This window comes from Ovis aries, chromosome 3 (genome assembly GCF_016772045.2).
Source record: "Ovis aries strain OAR_USU_Benz2616 breed Rambouillet chromosome 3, ARS-UI_Ramb_v3.0, whole genome shotgun sequence".
Classification (NCBI taxonomy): Eukaryota; Metazoa; Chordata; class Mammalia; order Artiodactyla; family Bovidae; genus Ovis; species Ovis aries.
The window spans coordinates 117266858-117291133 of record NC_056056.1 but is presented as its reverse complement, the minus strand read 5'-3'; the positions used below and the strand labels follow the sequence as shown (position 1 = coordinate 117291133).

Genomic DNA, 24276 nt, shown 5'->3' with positions numbered 1-24276 from the left:
CCTTTTTTGTACAGTTCTTTGCATTCTTGCCACCTCTTCTTAATATCTTCTGTTTCTGTTAGGTCCTTGCCACTTCTGTCCTTGATTGTGCCTATCTTTGCATGAAATGTTCCCATGCGATCACTAATTTTCTCAAAGAGCTCTCTAGTCTTTCCCAGTCTATTGCTTTCCTCTATTTTTTGCATTTTTCACTTGAGAAGGCTTTCTTTTCTCTTCCTGGTTTTCTCTGGAACTCTGCATTCAGTTGGGTATATCTTTCCCCTTCTCCTTTGCCTTTTTTTGTCTCTTTTCTCGGCTATTTGTAAGGCCTCTTCGTATAACCACTTTGCCTTCTTGCATTTCTGTTTCTGTGGGATGGTTTTGGTCACAGTCTCCTGCACAATGTTATGAATCTCCATCCATAGTTTTTCAGGCACTCAGATCTAAGGCGTTGATTATCATCCTTCAAATATAAGGTCAAATGCTACCACCCTGTGATATCTTCCCTAAGTCTTCCCAGAGTGAAAAGGAGAATTCTGTTACAATCCATCCAATTGTGAATGTGGGGTTCCTCTTAAAGAATACTTTTTCCAAGTGTTAGTCGCTCAGCTGTGTTTGACTTTTTTGCAACCCCATGGGCTGCAAACCTGGAACCCTACCAGGTTCCTCTGTCCATGGAATTCTCCAGGCAAGAATACTGGAATGGGTTGCCATTCCCTTCTCCGGGGGATCTTTCTGACCCAGGGATCAAACCTGGGACCCCTGCATTGCAGACAGATTCTTTACCATCTGAGCCACCAGGGAAGCCCATTCTTCCCACGGAAATCCTTAAGCAGCTAATGAAGGAAGAGAAGATCCATCACTGTAGAAGGTAAATATCCCTGACCAATCTGAAAAATAAAACTCCTAGGTGCCTCCAATCCCACATAAAGGACAGTCTACATTCAATACTCCATCAGGAATGCCCATTTGTATCAGAAATAAATTGAAGACAGAACTCCTGTTCCCTAGAGAATTCTAGAGTCAGATCCCAACTTTGCACTCTCAGAATTTCCTGTGAGGTCTTTAGGTTCTACTGGAGATTTTCCTATGAAACTATTATTCGTCTCCCCAGAAGTGACTTAGTAGGCCACAGTTTCTTTCTCTCTGGGTAGACAAACAACTGGGTAAGAAATGTGAGTTCTAGCTGCATAACTACTAATGATGTTTAGATTTTAATGATGTTTTAGATTTTTTAAAAATGAGATAATATATGTCCCACTGCCGAACTCACAGTGTTGTTTTAAGGCTAATAAAAAGATCATACTAAAATCTGCATAGGAGATGTAGGAAGGAATGGGATAACAACCCCATGCCAGCCCTGGTTTAGTCAAAGGATACCCTGGTGAACGAAAGCTTTCCTGATCTCCCGAGACAGCAGCCTAGTGAGTGACCAAGTCACTCTTGCCAAACTGTAAAGATGCGAACAAACATCATTAAGGACCAAGTGTTCAATATCTGGAGGCTGAGAAACCAGCAGGCGCCAGAGAAAAGCCCCCCAGACGAGGCCATCTAACTCCCTGGCACCCCATTACTGCCTGCAGGGCACAGGCCAGCGGACACAGCAAGAGGCAGACAAGCTGCGCTTCCGACAGCAACAGCTGTGTCTGGCCAAAGAAAAAGGTGTGTCCACGAGTCAGGAAGAGTCAGAGACCCATGGCTTTAGTAACAGCGAGCGCTGTGGCACTGAGGAAAGCAACTGCAGTTCAACTTTGCTTTCATGCCCTGCGCAGTGTTGCCTGGAAATTACTGACTCATAGTTTTATTTCTGTACTTTGGAGCTCTGGATGCAATTACAGAAAAACCTTCTAAAATTCATGAACATTCTGTATTCATAGCAATTCAGATATCATAACTTACCCACAAAATGAACTGCCTGGAGTAAGTTTCAAAATCAAAAGAATTTTCTACCTCCATGCAGGCATGTCATTTTCTCTTCTTATAGAAAGATAAATTCTTTGAAAGCAAGAAATCTACAAGAACTCTAAAAGTCATGTTTATTACATCATAGGATCTACAGTAGTTTAGGAATCTCTAAAATGTCTACCTTCTCATTAGGGATCCTCAAGAGAAAATCAGGGATTTTTAGAAAGCCTTAACAAAGGAAGTTAAAAGAGCAAAAGTGGATCAAGAGGGTTTTTTTTTTTTTTTTTTCAAAATTATCACATATTATTATTTCTGATTTAGGGATGAGTCATCGTAACATGATAAAATGAATCATACAATGGTGCTAAGCTATGCTTAGCACCTTGTAAAACTTGGACATATGATTATAGCTTCAGATTTTAAAGAAACTGCAGGAGAAAGATAATTTCCAATATCATTTATACTAGTCATAACAGATTTTATCGTGCAACAAGAAGCTACAGCTGTATTTACAAAAAGCAAACAAATTTGGGATTAAAACAGTGAGACATAATATATATGTTTGTACTGAATTACTTTAATGTAGTTTGAGCTCCATACATTTCAAACATTCCATGTAGATTTTTCTCTCTATTCTTTCTAATCACTTCAAGTATAACTAGTAAACATGAACAGCATTACAGAATACTGTTCTTTTAAAGAATATTCCTCTTAATTATTACATAAGTACTAACAAAAAGTGTAAGTAGGAATAATAGAGAAGAATGACACCTAACTCTGACTGGCAGTCACTCCCCACAGTGGCTTTTAAAGCCAGATCAGTTTTAAGTCCCTCATGAACTGAGTCACTCTTATTATTGGTGGCCTTACTTTATATCCATGCAAAGATAATAAAATATAGCAATACACCATACAAACTAGGACATTTTCTGAAAAAGAAAAGGTTATATTTTTGCTTTTGAAATCATATAGCAAGTAGACATACCTATAGTTTACCACTGATTATTATTTCTTAACAATCACTGTACAGATTCAGGAATGATGGGAAGAAAATACAACGTACATGTTTGCAAATAAAATGAAACATTTATGAAGACTATATTGACAATGAAGTTGTTATGATGTTAAATGTTATAAATTTTTAATTTCTCAATACAGTTGAGAAATACAATGTATTGAGTCAATACATTTCTTAAAGATTAGAAGCTCAGATATTTTGTGAATCTTAAATATCATATACAAAATCCTTAACCAAAAACCTTTTGAAAGTGAAAGCATCCTGTCTTTGCAGCCCCATGGACTATAGCCCACCAGGCTCCTCTGTCCATGGAATTCTCCAGGCCATTCCCTTCCCCAGGGGATCTTCCCGACCCAGGGACTGAACCCAGGTGTCCTATATTGCAGGCAGATTCTTTACCATCTGAGCCACCAGGGAAGCCCACAGCCACCAAGCGGTTCTGGGGACCCAGGTAGCTACTGGTCCCTTCTTTAGAATATGGTCTACCTGGAAAATTATTCTCTTCTCAAACTACACAGTTTTTTTAAGCCATGGTAATGTTTGTAAGTCAAGAAGGTGTGCTTTTCCCTTAATTCAATTAAACATATATCTACTAATGTGCTCTTAAAAAGCATTCATTGGACATTTTCCATTCTGGATGAATGATATGTCCCCTCAAGGCACACAGAATAGCTCTAGATGAATACACACAAGTCTTGATAGACATTAAATATGAAATACCCTAGCATACTGCAAGCAAGCATTGGGATGCGTGAATAATTTTCAGGTCAGTGAGTCAGAATGGAATGGCTATTGCAGATGAGAGTTTCAAAATGAAATCCTTACTATCACAGGTAAAAATGAGTTCCTGAAATAAGGTTTCAAGAGTCTGAGATTTGAAAAAAAAAAAGAGAGAGATCTTGGTGGTAACTGTTTTGGGGGTGTTTTTTTTTTCATTATTTCTACCTTACTTTTTGAAAATAATTATATATATATATATATATATATATATATAAAATATTTACAAACACCTAGTTTCACTATTAGGAGAAGGCAATGGCAACCCACTCCAGTACTCTTGCTTGGAAAATCTGATGGATAGAGGAGACTGGTAGGCTGCAGTCCATGGGGTCGCACAGAGTCGGACACGACTGAAGTGACTAAGCAAGCAGAAGTTTCACTATTAACCTAAGGGAGGAATCCAAGTCCACTGCATGTCGTACTATTCTGTATCATCAAATAATTTATAGTGAAATCTCAGAATCCCAAATCTGTACAATAAAATTCCCTGTTTATGAACAGAGAGAGGGAATAAAATCATTCTGAGTTGGAGACAATCTAAAGCACAGAATATTTTAAGACAATAGCTGTGTCATTTTCGAGTACTTGAAGTAACACTAATGGGTATGAGAAAAAAAATTAGTTTATTTGCTTTATTATTTTGGAATGGTTGTGGGGTGAAGCCACCAGTAATTAGAGTGACAGGATGCATGAGGGATTAAAACTATGCTGGCATCAAACGCTACCTCTGGGATCTTGCAAGCACTGCTTTATGAAACAGATGACTCACTTAGAGTTAGCGGTGATATAAACATGTAAGCTGCTGGAGTGCTTTTAAAAATTCTCACAAACCATGTACTTCCCTAAGTGAGCTAGATATTCACCCACAATTTTGTTCAGATTTATTATTTAGCAAGCCCTCCCCTTGTCCCCAACACTTTTCCCCTTTCAATTTCAATCAATTGAAAGATTTTAATCAATTCTATGTTAATATGTATTCCTATTCAGAAAAATATGATATAAATGGCATATTCAGAACTGATTTTCCATTTGCAACACGTCTTAAAATTTAAATTAAAATAGTGATAAAGTGTTTTCATGTTTACTGTTTACAATAGGAATCTGAGAAGAACTGTATCATAAGGTGCATCTCCTCTATAGATTTTTGTGAGGTTACAGCATTTCTCCCTGAGAAAAAAACACATGCTTTTAAAAATTACTATTTATCATTTAGTCTTTAAATAACTTAAAATGTTTATTAACCTGAGGAAAAATTTTATACCAATCTGAGAATGCCAAGTAATAAGAGTTCTTTTAAATAAACAGAAAATAAAACTTAAAAAAACACATGCAATGTTCTTTAGTTATAACAGCTCATTCTGGCAAATTCTATTACTTAACATATGTCAGTAAAGATGACAACATCATGCTAATCAGAGGCACTAAAGCTACCTGTATCAGTCCTCAAAATGTCACATATTGTGTGTCTCAACTTAACTTCCATTTCAGCTGCTCCAAGCTTTATAATTTCAAAGTATTAATTCAACCAAAGTAAGTTTGAATATTTTTATGATAAATTCTAACATTTTATCTGTCAAATGAACAATGATGAAAACTGTTAGCAAGGAACTGCGGTACCTGAAGAGTCAGGAATTACATGTCACGCTACTATTTGACCCATGCTACTAATTACACATTTAGAAATTTATTCAGTACCATTGTAATGATCAGAAAAGACAACACAAAAAGGTTATTCAATACAGCATTATTTATAATCATAATATTCAAAAAGGACTAAGAGGCCTAGAAAGGGGATAAACATTTTTAACAGGTAGATAAAATTTAAAATGCTGTGAGATAGGGTTAAGTAAAAACAGGAGTACATAAGAATAAACTAATTTCAACAATCTAAAATGCTTGTCAAAAAAAAAGTCATATATATACATATATATATAACAAAATTAACACTTGTTACTGAAGTGTTATAGTATAAAAACTTTATATACTTCTTTATATGTTTGGTATTCATATTAATTTTATCATATGTGCATTACTTGTATAATCAGACACATTTTTTAAAAGACGCAAGATTTCTCTTTTTAAAAATCATATCTAAATTGGTTCCACTTTATGGGGCTTCCATGTTTAAATCATAAGACCAGGCAATGAGTATTGTCAAACAACACACAAGCTTCTTCTGCAACCTCTTCACTACCACTGCAACCACTCTATTTTTTCTTAATCTTCTCTATCAATTCTTGCTCTTTTAAATAATAGATGGCAAATTTTGCTTACTTTACCACGATGTTTCCTAAACATCGAGCCTTCAGTTTTTGCATGTTGTCATCCAAAATCATAACTGCAAAGTGAAATATAGATAAACAAATAAAAACAAATAACCTTAAAGCTTGAAAGTTTTCACATTTAATCTACCAACTCTAGCTTAAAAAAGGCATCCTTTAACTCCTGTGAGATCATGAACATATATAAATATGCTAAAATGTCTCAGAAATTTTAAAGTGTACCTGTCTTTGATTTTTAATTAGATAATTCATTTTCTTCAGAGTCTTCCTTAAATAAGGACACTATTTTGAACATGCTGGTAATATTAAAATCTATGTTTATACCCATTCAAACATAACCTTTCATTCTGTCAAAAATATTAAAAATATGTGCAGCTTTTCAAAATTAAAGGATACAAAGTTTTAAAACACAATCAAAACATATTTTGAACAATAAAAATAAAGAATTTAAAAGCCTGGCAAACTCTTTTTTTCTGATTTAAGGCTTAATATCCACTTATGAGCTTTAAAGGTCAATTTAACCTTCCCAAATATTATTCCAATGTGTTCTGTGCTACACTGTTAAAACCCTGAAGGATTTTAGGAAACCAAAGCTTGTACCCATAGCAGTAACCTAGTACAAACTAGAAATAAGGACATATCATTATGTTTTAAGCTTTAATAGATCCTTTTTGTGGCTTCATCCATCCAAGTTATTCTACTCAAAAAAGTGATCAGAAGAGCATTACTTCCAGAAACAGTCAGTCGCTCCCATCTCTGTGTTCCCAGAGCACTATTCTATTCTGACAGTTATTGGCCGTGTCAGTATCTGCCTCTCCCTAGATGTAAGCTCATTAAAGGTGAGGCCATGATGCATGATGATTCTTCTTTGTTTCCCCAACTCTCAGCACAGTGGCCAATTTACTATGTGCCCCGGAACATATTCTCATTCTATTACCTACACCTCCAATTTCTCTATCTAAAAACTGGAAATAATTCCCTTCTCATAGTCTTGTACAATAGTCACTTGAAAAGAAAAGTCAGCAACAATCTTGCATAGCATACTAAGTAAATGAGAGATTGAGTATTACATTACATTGCATATTTTTTACACAGAATGGTGTTCTTTCCTTTCCCAAAAGGATATGGCTTTTTTCATTATAATATTAAATGTTACATTATACTTTTGAATCTCTGAACAACCACAAAATATAAAACTCATGAGTCATAAAGTCTTTATTTCCTTGGTTATACTTTAGTTCCAGTGCTTAAGCTGTGCTGTCTGTAAGCTAATGACTTTCAGACAATGAGAAATGTCTGTACTGAAATTCCATGAGGCATCAAAGCTTTAACTCTTTCTTATAACTGGATATAAAAATGGTACTGAAACGCTGAAAGGGAAATGGAGTCAACATCTCCCACGGTCATCAGCCCCTAAAAATGGCTCAACACAAAAGCATTTTTCCTGATAAAAGGAGTAGAGATGATAGAACTGTTCAAAGGGAGGATTTCACTGAAGTTGGGTTCACCCTTCCATGCCTGGAGAAGTCACTGACTTCACAAAGTATCTATTCTTACCCTTAAAAAAAAAAAAAAATACTTGTGTCTTTTTATAAATATATCTGCTAGGCCAAAGCAAATAATCCTTAACCAGTCATTGTCCTAGAAAGAAAATATAATATTTTTATATTAGAGAAGTAAAAGACAAAGCTCTAAACTTTGTATTTCTCATGCAAATACAAACTGTATGGAGGGATTATTCTCTTTCCAGATGCTGGGTTTAAGCTAAATGTGTGACCTTATGCAAATAGCGTAACTTCTGTATCCCATTTTTCTTGTCTGTAAAATGAATGTGCACATCTCAAACAAGTCAGTCCCTCTGGCTTCTCTGAAATACTAATGACCCTACTAGCTAAGACTTGGTTCAGTTTTCCTACCAGCAGGCACTGTGTTAGTGCTTCATTGTGTTCCATCACAAGAAACAACCCTACGAAGCATACAGAATTATTGTTCCTGTTTAGAAATAAGGAAATTGAATGTTTGACTTGTACAATAAAGCATAACTTACAGGAGTTACTTTATATAACATATACAACTAAGAGGTGAAATCCAGAGGAAATTATTGAACTATTATAATCACTACTGATGACTTAAAAAAACTTAGATGGAAAAGATAGCGTATCTCATTGTCACATTCTGCCAACAAGGATGAAACTGTTTTTTTCTTTTTAGAATCTTTACTCTTCATATTCATCTTCTAGCCAACAAGTTTCAAAAACTTTATTGTCACCCCTAAAATAAAACATAATATATATAATGGGAACAACTGCAGCTTTTAATACAGAAACAAACAAACAAAATAAAACACAATGGTCTGCACTGTCCTCGGGACCTAACCAGCTGAATTACTTTCGTAAAGTTATTTAGTCTCTCTGGGCACCAGCTAACTCATCGCTAAAATGGGAAGAATATCACAAAATTAAATAAATTCATCATTAATTGAAACAATGTATGCAAAGTACTCAGCACCTAGCATATATTCCATCAGTATTAATCTCTCACATAGGTCCTTGCACGCATGCTAAATCGCTTCAGTCGGGTCTGACTCTTTGCGACCCGCTGGACTGTAGCCCACCAGGCTCCTCTGTTCAAGGGATTCTCCAGGCAAGAATGCAGGAGTGGGCCGCCATGCCCTCCTCCAGGGGATCTTCCCAACCAGGGATTGGACCCGTGTCTTCTGTCTCCTGCACTGGCAGGGGGCTCTTCACCGCTAGCGCCACCTGGGAAGCCCACAGCTCCCTAACTTGCCTTGTATTTTGACAGTTATTTACAACATGCCCTTAGAAGTCTACAGTGTCACTTCTGATAAAACTGGCTAATAACAAAAGTTATCACAAAAAGTTAGACGTTTTTAATACAAGGCATTCACTCAATCAAATACTTATTAAGCACCTACTACATTTCAATCAATATGATTCACACTAAATACAGAAAAATACCAAATTTATTAACATTACATATTTCAAGTAATCAAGGTAATTTCTCACCATTGTATCCTGGAACACTTTTTCCTGCTTGCCCTGGAGGAGGTGTTTTAGAATTACCTAATCCAATGCAGGATGCTGTAATTGGGGATCCAGTCTCTGGAGAAACAAGTAATATTTATGATTTAATATTTCAACTTGAGATCATAATGTTTCTTCGGTGCTTGCACTGCCCCTCTCCCTCCACAGAATTTCATTGCATGAGGAATAAATAGGGCAAGCCTATTTTTAAAAATGAAACAAATCCAGTAATTTATATCATATCGACATTTTTAAAACTTAAGGATACAAATTTAGAATCACATACATAGCAGTGCTCCTTTTAAAGAAAGGCCTCTTTAGTGTTCTCAGTTGTGAATCAGCAAGCATGAAGAATGGAGAATTATGTGGCTGTGACAGTTTTACTAAACACAGTAAAAACTGAAAAATCTCTAGTAAAGATGCTTTCTTTTAATTCACCTAAAGTTATTTTATCAGGGTTAAGTAACAGCAAAAGGAAAAATATTTCTGTAATTTATAACTTAGTCTCTGGAATAGGTAACACCAAGATTTTTTAAAATATATATGAGCAGTATCATATTCTAATTTTTTAAGAACTACTTTTGCCTAGAAACCTTGCTTCGAAAACTAAATTCATCAATATTTTATCAAATTCCTCTTAATCTGCTGCTCCTGGACTTCTAAAGGCCCAAAACCTAGGGAGGAAGATATTTATGTTATGCTGATTATTTCCTCAAGACCAGTGACTTACAATTAGCCTGCATTGATTATCGAAAACTTTTAAATTTGTCTTCTCTGTCTGAAGTTATAACAGAATAATAGCAGCTATTATTAATACATGATAATCAGAAGTTCTGAAACTTTTATAATTTTTTTATAAAGCAATGCATTTGTTATTATTGGCAAATGCAAGTTTGAAGTTACCAGACTATTCTGAATATGAGATTTGTCTCTGTGAGGGGCAAGTGGGTATTGATACTAAAAAGTTTCAGAACTATTTTACATACATAAATGTATACCTACATACATTCAAGGGATTAACTGTCAAAATAATGAGATACAAAGTAATCCAAAATATTAATAACATCTATCTTCCTAAGGACCCAGAATGTGTTTCTTCCACCATGATTTATCACATATTTGTGTCACTTTAGAATACATTTATTACTGTTCTTTACCTTCTAGAGTAGTTCAGTATATTATTCACATTTTGATGGCAGCTCAGCTGGCATCAGTCACAGAGGAAGAACTCTCAAACATTAAAACCCAGTTCCTGAGTCACAGTCCAGTGCTTAAGACGCTAAGCCAGATGGTCACCGCTGAGCAGAAGCAGGGAGTAACCAGAGCAGACACTGCTGCTGTTTAACAAAGAATTCTCAAATATTTTCACATGATGACAAAAAATCAGGAGGTATTTTATGACATGGGATTCTATCAGCTATGAGCATTCTCCCCACAGCACAATTAAAGCAAGGGAGGAAATCCCCAGGTTTGGAAATTTAGCAGCATCTTCCCTTTGCCTTTTGGAAAATCTCTGAGTACTCATCTCATCTCAGCTACCCTTGAAGAGCCGTGGTGATGACAGGAAGCAGCCCTGCAGAATGAGGTGCTTAAAGGAGGTGCTCAGAACAAAGTGACAGGAAGAACAGAAGCTACTAAGACACAGTCGGAAAGAAGATGTCCCCTTCGAGACGCTGCTGCTCCCCCTCCCACCCTGGAGAGAAGCAGCTGCTGAAGTCAGTCTGCTATTTCTGAAGCATATCTTGTCAAGTTGAGTTGATGAGTAGGGCCCCTCCAGTCATCTGAAGTTCAAATTCTCCACACTTCTCAACACCATGAGGCCTCTCAGCAACTTATCAGTGAACGGCTCCGACAAAAGTACCTTCCAGTGGCTCTAATGCCTATCGATGCCTCTAGAATCTGCTGCCTACAAGAAAAGCAAACAAACTACCATAACCAAACTCTTAACTGCACCCTGCTTCATCTCATCTCAGTGTGGATTTTTATAAAGGATGCGGGCTCTCTGTTCTTTGATAACATTGGGAGTAGCAAGGATGGGAAGGAGAGGTGAGAAAACCTACTCTGAAACAAAGACACAAGAAACCGGAGCACTGTCAGAAGCTGACACTACGGGTCTTTCCAGGTGGCTCAGTGGTAAAGAGTCTGCCTGCCAAGCAGGAGATGCGGGTTTGATCTCTGAGTAGGGAAGATTCCTTGCAGAAGGAAATGGCAACACACTCCAGTATTCTTGCCTGGGAAATCCCGTGGACAGAGGAGCCTGGGGGCAACAGTCCATGGGGTCACAGAGCGTTGTACAGGACTTAGCAACTAAACAACAAAGCTGACATTATACATCCTTCCCAAGATTCTTAACCATCTTTTCATAGTGATTACATATTCATAATCTTCCACCTTCAACTGTCTTGTTTATGAGAATAAAACAACTATGAAAAGTAGAAACCTCCAATACCATATGTAAAACAGATAGCCAATGGGCATGTGCTGTATGACTCAGGGAACTCAAACAGGGGCTTTATAACAATCTAGAGGGATGGGATGTGGAGCCAAGTGGAAGGGAGGTTCAAGAGGGAGGGGACATATTTTTCCCTTGGCTGATTCATGTTGAGATTTGAAGAAAACAACAAAATTCTGTAAAGCAACTATCCTTCAATTAAAAAATAAGTAAGTTTTTAAAAAGTCTGTCCTTTTCTTCTGTATGATCATTTTGACTGACTTTTAAGGGCAATGGAAAGGATTATGCATTCAGCTACTTCAAGTAGATTCTATCTTTATACTTTGAAAATTAGTAATTTCAGTACCTTGTTGACTTTATTTTGTGCAGGGGCCACGCTCATCTTCTCTAGATTTTCTGATATTAGTGTATGTGCTACCAGAGAGTGCACTCATTGACTTTATTTGGATATTCATTTTGGGGATTAAAAAGAACCGTGTGCAGCGACATACAAAGGGCACAGACAAAATGACAGATCCTAGGAATCCAAGCCTAATAAGGAGCCACAGTCAGGACAAAAATGGAACGCAAAAGGCCCAACAAAGACCGGTTGTTAGAGACTTTGCTTTCTCTCTTTATACTTCTGAGCGTCCTGAGACCCAAGAACTGATTCATCACCACTGGAGGCACACAGGTGCGTGCCCACACATTCCTGCACACCCACTGATTGTGTAACCACCCTGGCTGCCCAGTGGGTCCATATACAGAATAGGCTTCCAGCTGGGGAAAGCCCCCAGGAAGGCTGCAGTCTTAAACCCCAAAGGACTCCCGAAGCCCCATTTCAAAGATGTGCTAAACACATCTGCTTCATATTGCACAGGCTGTAATTAACTGGCTCGCAATGATCTAAGCTGATGGAAATCCAGATGTAACATGTGGACTGGGAAATAGCTACAAGAAAGAAACCACAACATTCTCTTTGAAGAAAACAACTGGACACTTCATTTGGAGAACTCTTTCCAAAGACATCCAACCTTAGAAAGGTACAATGCTCAGCAACTCACCACCACAATTTCTTTAGATAACAGACAACCAGGAAGAAGATGGGTGGAAATCGAAAGTTGTGAAGAGTAAGTCATCTGGGTGTGTTTATATCCATACTGCCTTAGAAGCTAATGCAGACACTTCACTATTATTTCAGTATTTTTACTGCCTCACTCCACCTTATTGCATCAGTAAGCTATTACCCCCATGAAGTTTCCAACCCCTAACTCTAAAGTAGGAAAAGGAAAGAGAACAAGTAAACAAAATTTTCTCAAATATGAACTATGCTGTGTGCCATGTATAAGTGCTTTTTGCTTGTATTATTGCATTGAATCCAACTATAAGCTGATAGAAAAGGAAATATCATTTTAACAGATTTAAAGAATTGAAACTTAACACAGAAAATTTAAACCATTACCCTAGTCCGCATGGTTCTTTCAGAGGAAGAATGGAATGGAACAGACAAGGGTACTACTTGGAAGGCTCTCACGCAGAACACAGACGATGAGAAGAAAAGAGAGCTCGTGCAGACTACATGACAGCAGAGGAAGGAAAACCTTTCTGACCGGGAGTGAGTCCAGTCTCTCATATTTGCAAACTGAAATAACAGGGGTACATATCACTTACTAGCAAATATTTACTGAGCAGCTATTAAGAGCTAGGTGCTGTCATTAGAACCGGGGATAGAGCAATAAACAAGGGTGACCAAAATCTCTATATTTATGGAGTTCATAGTTTATTTGGGGAAACAAACAAGTACAATATACAGCATGTTAAAAAGAGATAGTTACTAAGAAAATAAAGACAGTATAGACAGGATCTGAGATGAGATGTGATGGGAAGAGACTGCCATTTTAAACTGGGTAGCCAGAAAATAAACTCCCAGAGAAGTGACCTTTGAGTGAAGACCTGAAAGAAGAGAGGACACGTGCCTTGGATCTAGGGACAAAGAGTCCAGGAAGAAGGAACTGCAAGTGCCAAGGTCCCGCAGGTAGATGTGTTCCTAGAGTACTTGAGGAATAGTGAGGCAGTCAACGTGACTGGAGCAGAACCAACGAGGAAAGTATTAACAGGAAATAAGGTAAGAGAGACAGTGAAGAGGCAGCAAAACTGCTTCAGAGTTCTCATCAGTTCAGTTCAGTCGCTCAGCCGTGTTGGACTCTGTGCGACCCCATGGACTGCAGCACGCCAGGCTTCCCTGTTCATCACCAACTCCCAGAGCTTACTCAAACTCATGTCCATTGAGTCAGTGATGCCATCTAACCATCTCATCCTCTGTTGTCTCCTTCTGCTCCCGCCTTCAATCTTTCCCAGCATCAGGGTCTTTTCAAAAGAGTCAGTTCTTCACATCAGGTAGCCAAAGCATTGGAGTTTCACCTTCAACATCAGTCCTTCCAATGAATATTCACAGTTGATTTCCTTTAGGATTGACTGGTTGGATCTCGTTGCAGTCCAAGGGACTCTCAAGAGTCCTCCCCAACACCACACTTCAAACAGCTGAGAAAAGAAGAGAAGCTAAAGGCAAAGGAGAAAAGGAAAGATATACCCATTTGAATGCAGAGTTCCAAAGACTAGCAAGGAGAGATAAGAAAGCCTTCCTTAGTGATCAGTGCAAAGAAATAGAGGAAAACAATAGAATGGGAAAGACTAGAGATCTCTTCAGGAAAATTAGAGACACCAAGGGAGCATCTGTGGTGTAAGAAGGCAGAGCAGAAGGCCATGCACTCATCTCCCACAAGAGCTCCAGAACTACAACTTGCTGCTGGACACCCGTCGACTGGAAAACGTTGGATCCCACCAAAAAGAGATACCCCGCATCCAAGGGCAAAGGAGAAGCCCCAGCAAGATGGTAGCAGGGGTGAAATCACATTTAGAATCAAATCCCTTACCTGCCAGACGCTCAGAGGGTTCAAACAAACTTTGTGCACACCAGGACCCAGGGACCCCAGAGACTGAGCCAGAACTGTGTTTGGTTGTCTATTGAGGAGGTACGGGTCAGCAGTGGACTGCTGTGGGGCAGGGGCTCTGGGTGCAGTGGACCTGGGTATGGCATAAGCCCTCTTGGAGGAGGTCGCCATTAACCCCACCATAGAGCCACCAGAACTTACACAGGACTGGGGAAACAGACTCTCGGAGGGCACAAACAGAAACTTGTGTGCACCAGGACCCAGGAGAAAGGAGCAGTGACCCCACAACAGACTGACCCAGACTTGCCCTGAGTGTCCAGGAGTCTCCAGCAGAGGCGTGGGTCAACAGTGTCCTGCAGCAGGGCTGGGGGCACTGAGTGCAGCAGCGTGAGCATGGTGCTGCCCATCAGAATAAGACCCAGCTTCCCCCTCAGTCAGTCTCTCCCATCAGGAAGCTTCCTTAAGCCTTTTATCCTTCTCCATCAGAGGGTAGACAGAATGAAAACCACAATCACAGAAAACTAGCATAAGACCTTAAATTTTTAGTCTGAGTAACGTTGCCATCTCAGATATGCAGATGATATCATCCTTACAGCAAAAAGTGAAGAGGAAGTATAGAGCCTCTTGATGAAGGAGAAAGAGGAGAGTGAAAACTCTGGCTTAAAAACTCAACACTCAAGAAACTAAGATAACGGCATCTGGTCCCATCACTTTATAGCAAATAGATGAGAAAGTAATGGAAACAGTGACAAACTTGATTTTCTTGGCTCCAAAATTTCTGCAGATGGTGGCTGCAGCCATGAAATTAAAAGACATTTGCTCCTTGGAAGAAAAGCCATGACCAACCTAGAGAGCATATGAAAAAGCAGAGACATTACTTTTTAACAAATGTCCATATAGCCAAAGCTATGGTTTTTCCAGTCATGTATGGATGTGAGAGTTGGGCCATAAAGAAAGCTGGGCTCTGAAGAAATGATGCTTTTGAACTGTGGTGTTGGAGAAGACTCTTGAGAGTCCCTTGGACTGCAAGGAGATCCAACCAGTATATTCTAAATGAAATCAGTCCTGAATATTCATTGGAAGGACTGATACTGAAGCTGAAGCTCCAATACTTTGGTCACCTGATTGAAGAACTGACTCGTTAGAAAAGGTCCTGATGCTGGGAAAGGTTGAAGGCAGGAGGAGATGGGGATGACAAAAGATGAGATGGTTAGATGGCATCACCTACTCAATGGATGTATGTTTGAGTAAGCTCTGGGAGTTGGTGATGGAGCAGGAAGCCTGACAAGCTCCAGTCAATGGGGTACCAAAGAATCAGATTTGACTGTGTGACTGAACTGAACTGAACTGAATGTTGCAAGCTAACGAAGATTTTCAAACAAAGAAGTTAACGAATCATAGCAATGCAAGCTGGGAAAGACTGAAGGCAAAAGGAGAAGGGGATGGCAGAGGATGAAACGGTTAGATAGCATCACCGAATCAAGGGATATGAATTTAAGCAAACTCTGGGAGATAGTAGAGGACAGAGGAGCCTGGCAGGCTACAGTCCATGTGTTGCAAAAAGTCAGACATGATTTAGCCACTGAACAACAACAACAATGCAAATCGAATTGACTTAAATATTTGAGCATCATTCGGGTTTTATGATCAGGTTTATTCTATCTGGGGTTTTGAGAGAGATATATGGGACAAAATGGACAGAAGGGAGCTGTTTTAGGATGGTTGGTTAATGATAGAGATTCCTGTGGCTGCCTGAACATCAAGAAGCAATTCAAAAAACTGACAGGGAGGGAGGGAAAGATGGCGGAGGAATAGGACGGGAAGATCACGTTCTCCCTCACAAATTCCTCAAAAGAACATTTCAACGCCGAGCAAACTCCACAAAACAACTTCTGTAGGCTGGCAGAGGACATCAGGCAACCAGAAAAGCAGACCATTGTCTTCAAAATCAGGTAGGAAAAAATATAAAAGACGAAAAAGGAGACAAAGGAGGTGGGGAGGGAGCTCCGTCCCGGGAAGGGAAGCCCGTCCCGGGAAGGGAATTTTAAGAAGAGAGGTTTCCAAACACCAGGAAACACTCTCCCTGCCGAGTCTGTGGCGAGCCTTGGAAACACAGAGGGCAACATAACAGGAAGGAAAAATAGATAAATAATTAAAACCAAGAGATTACAAGCCCACCAGTAACTCCCCCAGCGGAAAAGCAGCACAGACGCCTGCATCCGCCATTGGGAAGTGGGGGCAGGGCAGGGACGCGCGGGAGGCGCGGGCTGCAGAGCTTTGTAAGAATCGGGCAGGAACACCCCACGCTCCACCAGAACGATCTAACTTGGGCTAGCAAAGCAGACTGTGGGATAGCCACCACGCGAAAAGCTCGAACATAAGACACCTCCAGGACCGAGCACAGAACAAAGGACGGAACGGAAAAAGCCGGCTGCAGACCATTCCCCGCCGGGGACAGGCAGCCAGAGCCGTAAGGACTGGAAAGGGGCAATTGCAGACCCGGAGAGACTTTACTTACCTAACTGCAAGCAGGCTCCTTTGCTAAGACTTCTGGGGGTGCTGGACAGTCACAGTCTGCCTCACGGGGTGCGCCAGCAGTCCACCCAGAGAGCAGAGCGGCAGCGGCGGAAAAGGTGACAAGCCGCGGCGATTGCGCTCGCCAAACTCCTGAGCTACTCGGACCTGGGAAGGGCACAAAGCGCAGTCCCAGCCGCATTTGTGCCTCTGAGGGCTGCCTGAGGGCCGAACCTGAGCGGCTTGGACCGGGGAAGTGCACGCAGCCTAGGGCCGGCCCCAGACGGTTCCCGGCTGAGCATCGTAGAGCCGGAGCGGTTTGTGCGCTGCGAGGAAGGACAGGTCAAGCGGGGCAGAGATACTGTGTACACACGACAGTGCTATTTGTTTGCAGCATCCCCCCTCCCCACAGAGCGACTGAACTAGTGAGCCTAAAAACCAGCAAACAGAAGAAGTTAAACAGAGGGAACCACCTTGGAAGTGAGCCCACACGGCCCATAACATCAGAGAAGAGCCAGATATATTTTTAATTTTTTAATATTTTTAAAATCATTCTTTTTTTTTTTTCTTTTCGCCTTTTGCTTTTTTTTTTCCTTTTTTTTCCGAGCTTTTTTTTAATTGTTAAATCTTCTATTTCTCCTCTAATTTTTATTTCTATAACCTAGTATTACTATTTTTTAAAAAAAAAGACTTTTTTTTTTTTTTTTTTTTTTTAAGGCAAACACCATATATACTCTTTGGATGGTTGTTGGTGTTTTGTTTTGTTTTTTTTTTGTTTGTTTGTTTTTTAATAATTCTTTTTTTTCTTTCTTCCTTTTTCCTTCTGCTTTTCTTTAATATTGTATCTTTGAAAATCCAACCTCTACTCCAGATTTTTAATCTTTGTTGTCAATTTTGTACATTTAAAAACCCAAACTTCACTACCCAAGTTTACCTGAGAGCGAGATTACTGGCTTGTCCACTCTCTCCTCCTCTGGCCTCTCCTTTTTCTCCACCAGGTGGCCTCTGTCTCTTTTCTCCCCCATCTCTTCTCTATCCAACTCTGTGAATCTCTGTGTGTTCCAGACGGTAGAGAACACCTAAGGAACTGGTTACTGGCAGGATTTGTCTCTCTCCTACTCATTCCTCTCTCTTATCCTCCTGGTCACCTCTGTCTACTTCCTCCCTCTCCTCTTCCCCGTATAACTCTGTAAATACCTCTGAGCGGTCCAGACTATAGAGCTCACATAAGGAAGTGACTACTGGCTAGCTTGCTCTCTCCTCTCTTGATCTCACCACATCTCATTCCAGTTACCTCTAACTACCCCCTCCATCTTCTCTTCTCCTTGTAACTCAGTGAACCTCTCTGAGTGTCCCTCAAGGTGGAGAAACTGTTCATCTTTAACCTAGATGTTTTATCATCGGTGCTGTATAGATGGAGAAGTCTAGAGGCTACTGTGAAAATAAAACTGAAAACCAGAAGCAGGAAGCTTAAACCCAAAGCCTGAAAACATTAGAGAACTCTTGAATTCAGGAAACATTAAGCAATAGGAGCTCATCAAAAGCCTTCATACCTACACTGAAACCAAGCTCCACCCAAGGGCCAACAAGTTCCAAAACAAGACATACCACGCAAATTCTCCAGCAACACAGGAACACTCCCCTGAGCCTCAATATACAGGCAGCTCAAAATTATCCCAAAACCTTTGATGTCTCATAACCCAATACGGGTCACTCCACTGCACTCCAGAGAGAAGAAACCCAGCTCCACCCACCAAAACTCCAACACAAGCCTCCCTAACCAGGAAACCTTGACAAGCCACTGATAGAACCCCACCCAAAGTGAGGAAGCTCCATAATAAAGAGAACTCCACAAATTATCAGAATATAAAAAGGCACCCCAAACGCAGCAATATAACCAAGATGAAGAGACAGAGGAATACTCAGCAGGTAAAGGAACAGGAGAGTTGCCCACCAAATCAAACAAAAGAGGAAGAAGTAGGGAATCTACCGGAGAAGGAATTCCGAATATTGATAGTGAAAATGATCCAAAATCTTGAAATCAAAATGGAAACACAGATAAATAGCCTAGAGACAAGGATTGAGAAGATGCAAGAAAGGTTTAACAAGGACCTAGAAGAAATAAAAAGAGTCAAAATATAATGAATAACACAATAAATGAGATCAGAAACACTCTGGAGGCAACAAATAGTAGAATAACGGAGGCAGAAGATAGGATTAGTGAAATAGAAGATAGAATGGTAGAAATAAATGAATCAGAGAGGAAACAAGAAAAACGAATTAAAAGAAACGAGGACAATCTCAGAGACCTCCAGGACAATATGAAACGCTCCAACATTCGAATTATAGGAGTCCCAGAAGAAGAAGACAGAAAGAAAGATCATGAGAAAATCCTTGAGGAGATAATAGTTGAAAACTTCCCTAAAATGGGGAAGGAAATAATCACCCAAGTCCAAGAAACACAGAGAATCCCAAATAGGATAAACCCAAGGCGAAACACCCCAAGACACATATTAATCAAATTAACAAAGATCAAACACAAAGAACAAATATTAAAAGCAGCAAGGGAAAAACAACAAATAACACACAAGGGGATTCCCATAAGGATAACAGCTGATCTGTCAATAGAAACTCTTCAGGCCAGGAGGGAATGGCAAGACATACTTAAAGTGATGAAAGACAATAACCTACAGCCCAGATTACTGTACCCAGCAAGGATCTCATTCAAATACGAAGGAGAAATCAAAAGCTTTACAGACAAGCAAAAGCTGAGAGAATTCAGCACCACCAAACCAGCTCTCCAACAAATTCTAAAGGATATCCTCTAGACAGGAAACACGAAAGGGTGTATAAACCCGAACCCAAAACAATAAAGTAAATGGCAACGGGATCATACTTATCAATAATTACCTTAAACGTAAAATGGGTTGAACGCCCCAACCAAAAGACAAAGACTGGCCGAATGGATACAAAAACAAGACCCCTCTATATGCTGCTTACAAGAGACCCACCTCAAAACAAGGGACACATACAGACTGAAAGTGAAGGGCTGGAAAAGATATACCACGCGAATAGAGACCAAAAGAAAGCAGGAGTGGCAATACTCATATCCGATAAAATAGACTTTAAAACAAAGGCTGTGAAAAGAGACAAAGAAGGCCACTACATAATGATCAAAGGAACAATCCAAGAAGAAGATATAACAATTATAAATATATATGCACCCAATATAGGAGCACCACAATATGTAAGACAAATGCTAACAAGTATGAAAGGGGAAATCAACAATAACACAATAATAGTGGGAGACTTTAATACCCCACTCACACCTATAGACAGATCAACTAAACAGAAAATTAACAAAGAAACGCAAACTTTAAATGATACATTAGATCAGTTAGACCTAATTGATATCTATAGGACATTTCACCCCAAAACAACGAATTTCACCTTTTTTTCAAGTGCTCATGGAACCTTCTCCAGGATAGATCACATCCTGGGCCATAAATCTAAACTTGATAAATTCAAAAAATCGAAATCATTCCAAGCATCTTTTCTGACCATAATGCATTAAGATTAGATCTCAATTACAGGAGAAAAACTATTAAAAATTCCAACATATGGAGGTTGAACAACACACTTCTGAATAACCAACAAATCACAGAAGAAATCAAAAAGAAATCAAAATATGCATAGAAACTAATGAAAATGAAAACACAACAACCCAAAACCTGTGGGACACTATAAAAGCAGTGCTAAGAGGAAAGTTCATAGCAATACAGGCATACCTCAAGAAACAAGAAAAAAGTCAAATAAATAACCTAACTCTACAACTAAAGCAACTAGAAAAGGAAGAGTTGGAGAACCCCAGAGTGAGTAGAAGGAAAGAAATCTTAAAAATTAGGGCAGAAATAAATGCAAAAGAAACAAAAGAGACCATAGCAAAAATCAACAAAGCCAAAAGCTGGTTCTTTGAAAGGATAAATAAAATTGACAAACCATTAGCCAGACTCATCAAGAAGCAAAGAGAGAAAAATCAAATCAATAAAATTAGAAATGAAAATGGAGAGATCACAACAGACAACACAGAAATACAAAGGATCATAAGAGACTACTATCAGCAGTTGTATGCCAATAAAATGGACAACGTGGAAGAAATGGACAAATTCTTAGAAAAGTACAATTTTCCAAAACTGAACCAGGAAGAAATCAAAATCTTAACAGACCCATCACAAGCACGGAAATTGATACTGTAATCAGAAATCTTCCAGCAAACAAAAGCCCAGGTCCAGATGGCTTCACAGCTGAATTCTACCAAAAATTTCGAGAAGAGCTAACACCTATCCTACTCAAACTCTTCCAGAAAATTGCAGAGGAAGGTAAACTTCCAGACTCATTCTATGAGGCCACCATCACCCTAATACCAAAACCTGACAAAGATGTCACAAAAAAAGAAAACTACAGGCCAATATCTCTGATGAACATAGATGCAAAAATCCTCAACAAAATTCTAGCAATCAGAATCCAACAACACATTAAAAAGATCATACACCATGACCAAGTGGGCTTTATCCCAGGGATGCAAGGATTCTTCAATATCCGCAAATCAATCAATGTAATTCACCACATTAACAAATTGAAAAATAAAAACCATATGATTATCTCAATAGATGCAGAGAAGGCCTTTGACAAAATTCAACATCCATTTATGATAAAAACTCTCCAGAAAGCAGGAATAGAAGGAACATATCTCAACATAATAAAAGCTATCTATGACAAACCCACAGCAAACATTATCCTCAATGGTGAAAAATTGAAAGCATTTCCCCTAAAGTCAGGAACAAGACAAGGGTGTCCACTTTCACCGCTACTATTCAACATAGTTCTGGAAGTTTTGGCCACAGCAATCAGAGCAGAAAAAGAAATAAAAGGAATCCAAATTGGAAAAGAAGAAGTAAAACTCTCACTGTTTGCAGATGACATGATCCTCTACATGGAAAACCCTAAAGACTCCACCAGAAAATTACTAGAGCTAATCAATGAATATAGTAAAGTTGCAGGATATAAAATCAACACACAGAAATCCCTTGCATTCCTATACACGAATAACGAGAAAGTAGAAAAAGAAATTAAGGAAACAATTCCATTCACCATTGCAACAAAAGAATAAAATACTTAGGAATATATCTACCTAAAGAAACTAAAGACCTATATATAGAAAACTATAAAACACTGATGAAAGAAATCAAAGAGGACACTAATAGATGGAGAAATATACCATGTTCATGGATTGGAAGAATCAATATAGTGAAAATGAGTATACTACCCAAAGCAATTTACAAATTCAATGCAATCCCTATCAAGCTACCAGCCACATTTTTCACAGAACTAGAACAAATAATTTCAAGATTTGTATGGAAATACAAAAAACCTCGAATAGCCAAAGCAATCTTGAGAAAGAAGAATGGAACTGGAGGAATCAACTTGCCTGACTTCAGGCTCTACTACAAAGCCACAGTCATCAAGACAGTATGGTACTGGCACAAAGACAGACATATAGATCAATGGAACAAAATAGAAAGCCCAGAGATAAATCCACACACATATGGACACCTTATCTTTGACAAAGGAGGCAAGAATATACAATGGAGTAAAGACAATCTCTTTAACAAGTGGTGCTGGGAAAACTGGTCAACCACTTGTAAAAGAATGAAACTAGATCACTTTCTAACACCGCACACAAAAATAAACTCAAAATGGATTAAAGATCTAAATGTAAGATCAGAAACTATAAAACTCCTAGAGGAGAACATAGGCAAAACACTCTCAGACATAAATCACAGCAGGATCCTCTATGATCCACCTCCCAGAATGCTGGAAATAAAAGCAAAAATAAACAAATGGGATCTAATTAAAATTAAAAGCTTCTGCACAACAAAGGAAAATATAAGCAAGGTGAAAAGACAGCCTTCTGAATGGGAGAAAATAATAGCAAATGAAGCAACTGACAAACAACTAATCTCAAAAATATACAAGCAACTTATGCAGCTCAACTCCAGAAAAATAAACGACCCAATCAAAAATGGGCCAAAGAACTAAATAGACATTTCTCCAAAGAAGACATACGGATGGCTAACAAACACATGAAAAGATGCTCAACATCACTCATTATTAGAGAAATGCAAATCAAAACCACAATGAGGTACCACTTCACACCAGTCAGAATGGCTGCGATCCAAAAATCTGCAAGCAATAAATGCTGGAGAGGGTGTGGAGAAAAGGGAACCCTCCTACACTGTTGGTGGGAATGCAAACTAGTACAGCCACTATGGAGAACAGTGTGGAGATTCCTTAAAAATTGCAAATAGAACTACCATATGACCCAGCAATCCCACTTCTGGGCATACACACCGAGGAAACCAGAATTGAAAGAGACACATGTACCCCAATGTTCATTGCAGCACTGTTTATAATAGCCAGGACATGGAAACAACCTAGATGTCCATCAGCAGATGAATGGATAAGAAAGCTGTGGTACATATACACAATGGAGTATTACTCAGCCGTTAAAAAGAATTCACTTGAATCAGTTCTGATGAGATGGATGAAACTGGAGCCGATTATACAGAGTGAAGTAAGCCAGAAAGAAAAACACCAATACAGTATACTAACACATATATATGGAATTTAGGAAGATGGCAATGACGACCCTGTATGCAAGACAGGGAAAGAGACACAGATCTGTATAACGGACTTTTGGACTCAGAGGGAGAGGGAGAGGGTGGGATGATTTGGGAGAATGACATTCTAACATGTATACTATCATGTGAATTGAATCGCCAGTCTATGTCTGACGCAGGATGCAGCATGCTTGGGGCTGGTGCATGGGGATGACCCAGAAAGATGTTATGGGGAGGGAGGTGGGAGGGGGGTTCATGTTTGGGAATGCATGTAAGAATTAAAGATTTTAAAATTTAAAAAATAAAAAACAAAAAAAAAAAAAAAAAAAAAAAAAAAACCTGACAAAAACACTAGAGCCCGGTTAGGGGGTAGACAGGAGGCAGACTGCCCAGACAAGACAAAGACAGTCATTTTTGTTATGTAAGAGTTGTGCCTGTGTGCATGTTCAGTCACGTCCAACTCTGCGACCTCAGGAACTGCAGCCCACCAGGCTCCCTGGCCACGGGATTCTCCAGGCAAGAATACTGCAGCGGGTTGCCATTTCCTCCTCCAGGGGATCTTCCTGACTGGAGATCGAACCCGCATTTCCTGTATCTCCTTCACTGGCAGGCAAATTCTTTACCACCGTCACCAACACATGCGTGCTTCAGTCATGTCTGATTCCTTGTGACCCCATGGACTGTAGCCCACC

The 24276-nt window shown here is 39.2% G+C and overlaps 1 protein-coding gene across 1 annotated transcript in view; it reads right to left on the bottom strand.

The window, feature by feature from the left end:
- Nucleotides 1-24276, bottom strand: part of ACSS3 (acyl-CoA synthetase short chain family member 3) — a 173753-nt gene that overhangs the window by 27799 nt on the left and 121678 nt on the right. The window contains exons 10-11 of the mRNA XM_015094557.4: nt 8991-9086; nt 5957-6020 (exon numbers count right to left, since the gene is read on the bottom strand). Of these exons, the coding sequence (XP_014950043.2) occupies nt 5957-6020; nt 8991-9086 (160 nt within the window). The remainder of the gene's footprint in view (nt 1-5956; nt 6021-8990; nt 9087-24276) is intronic.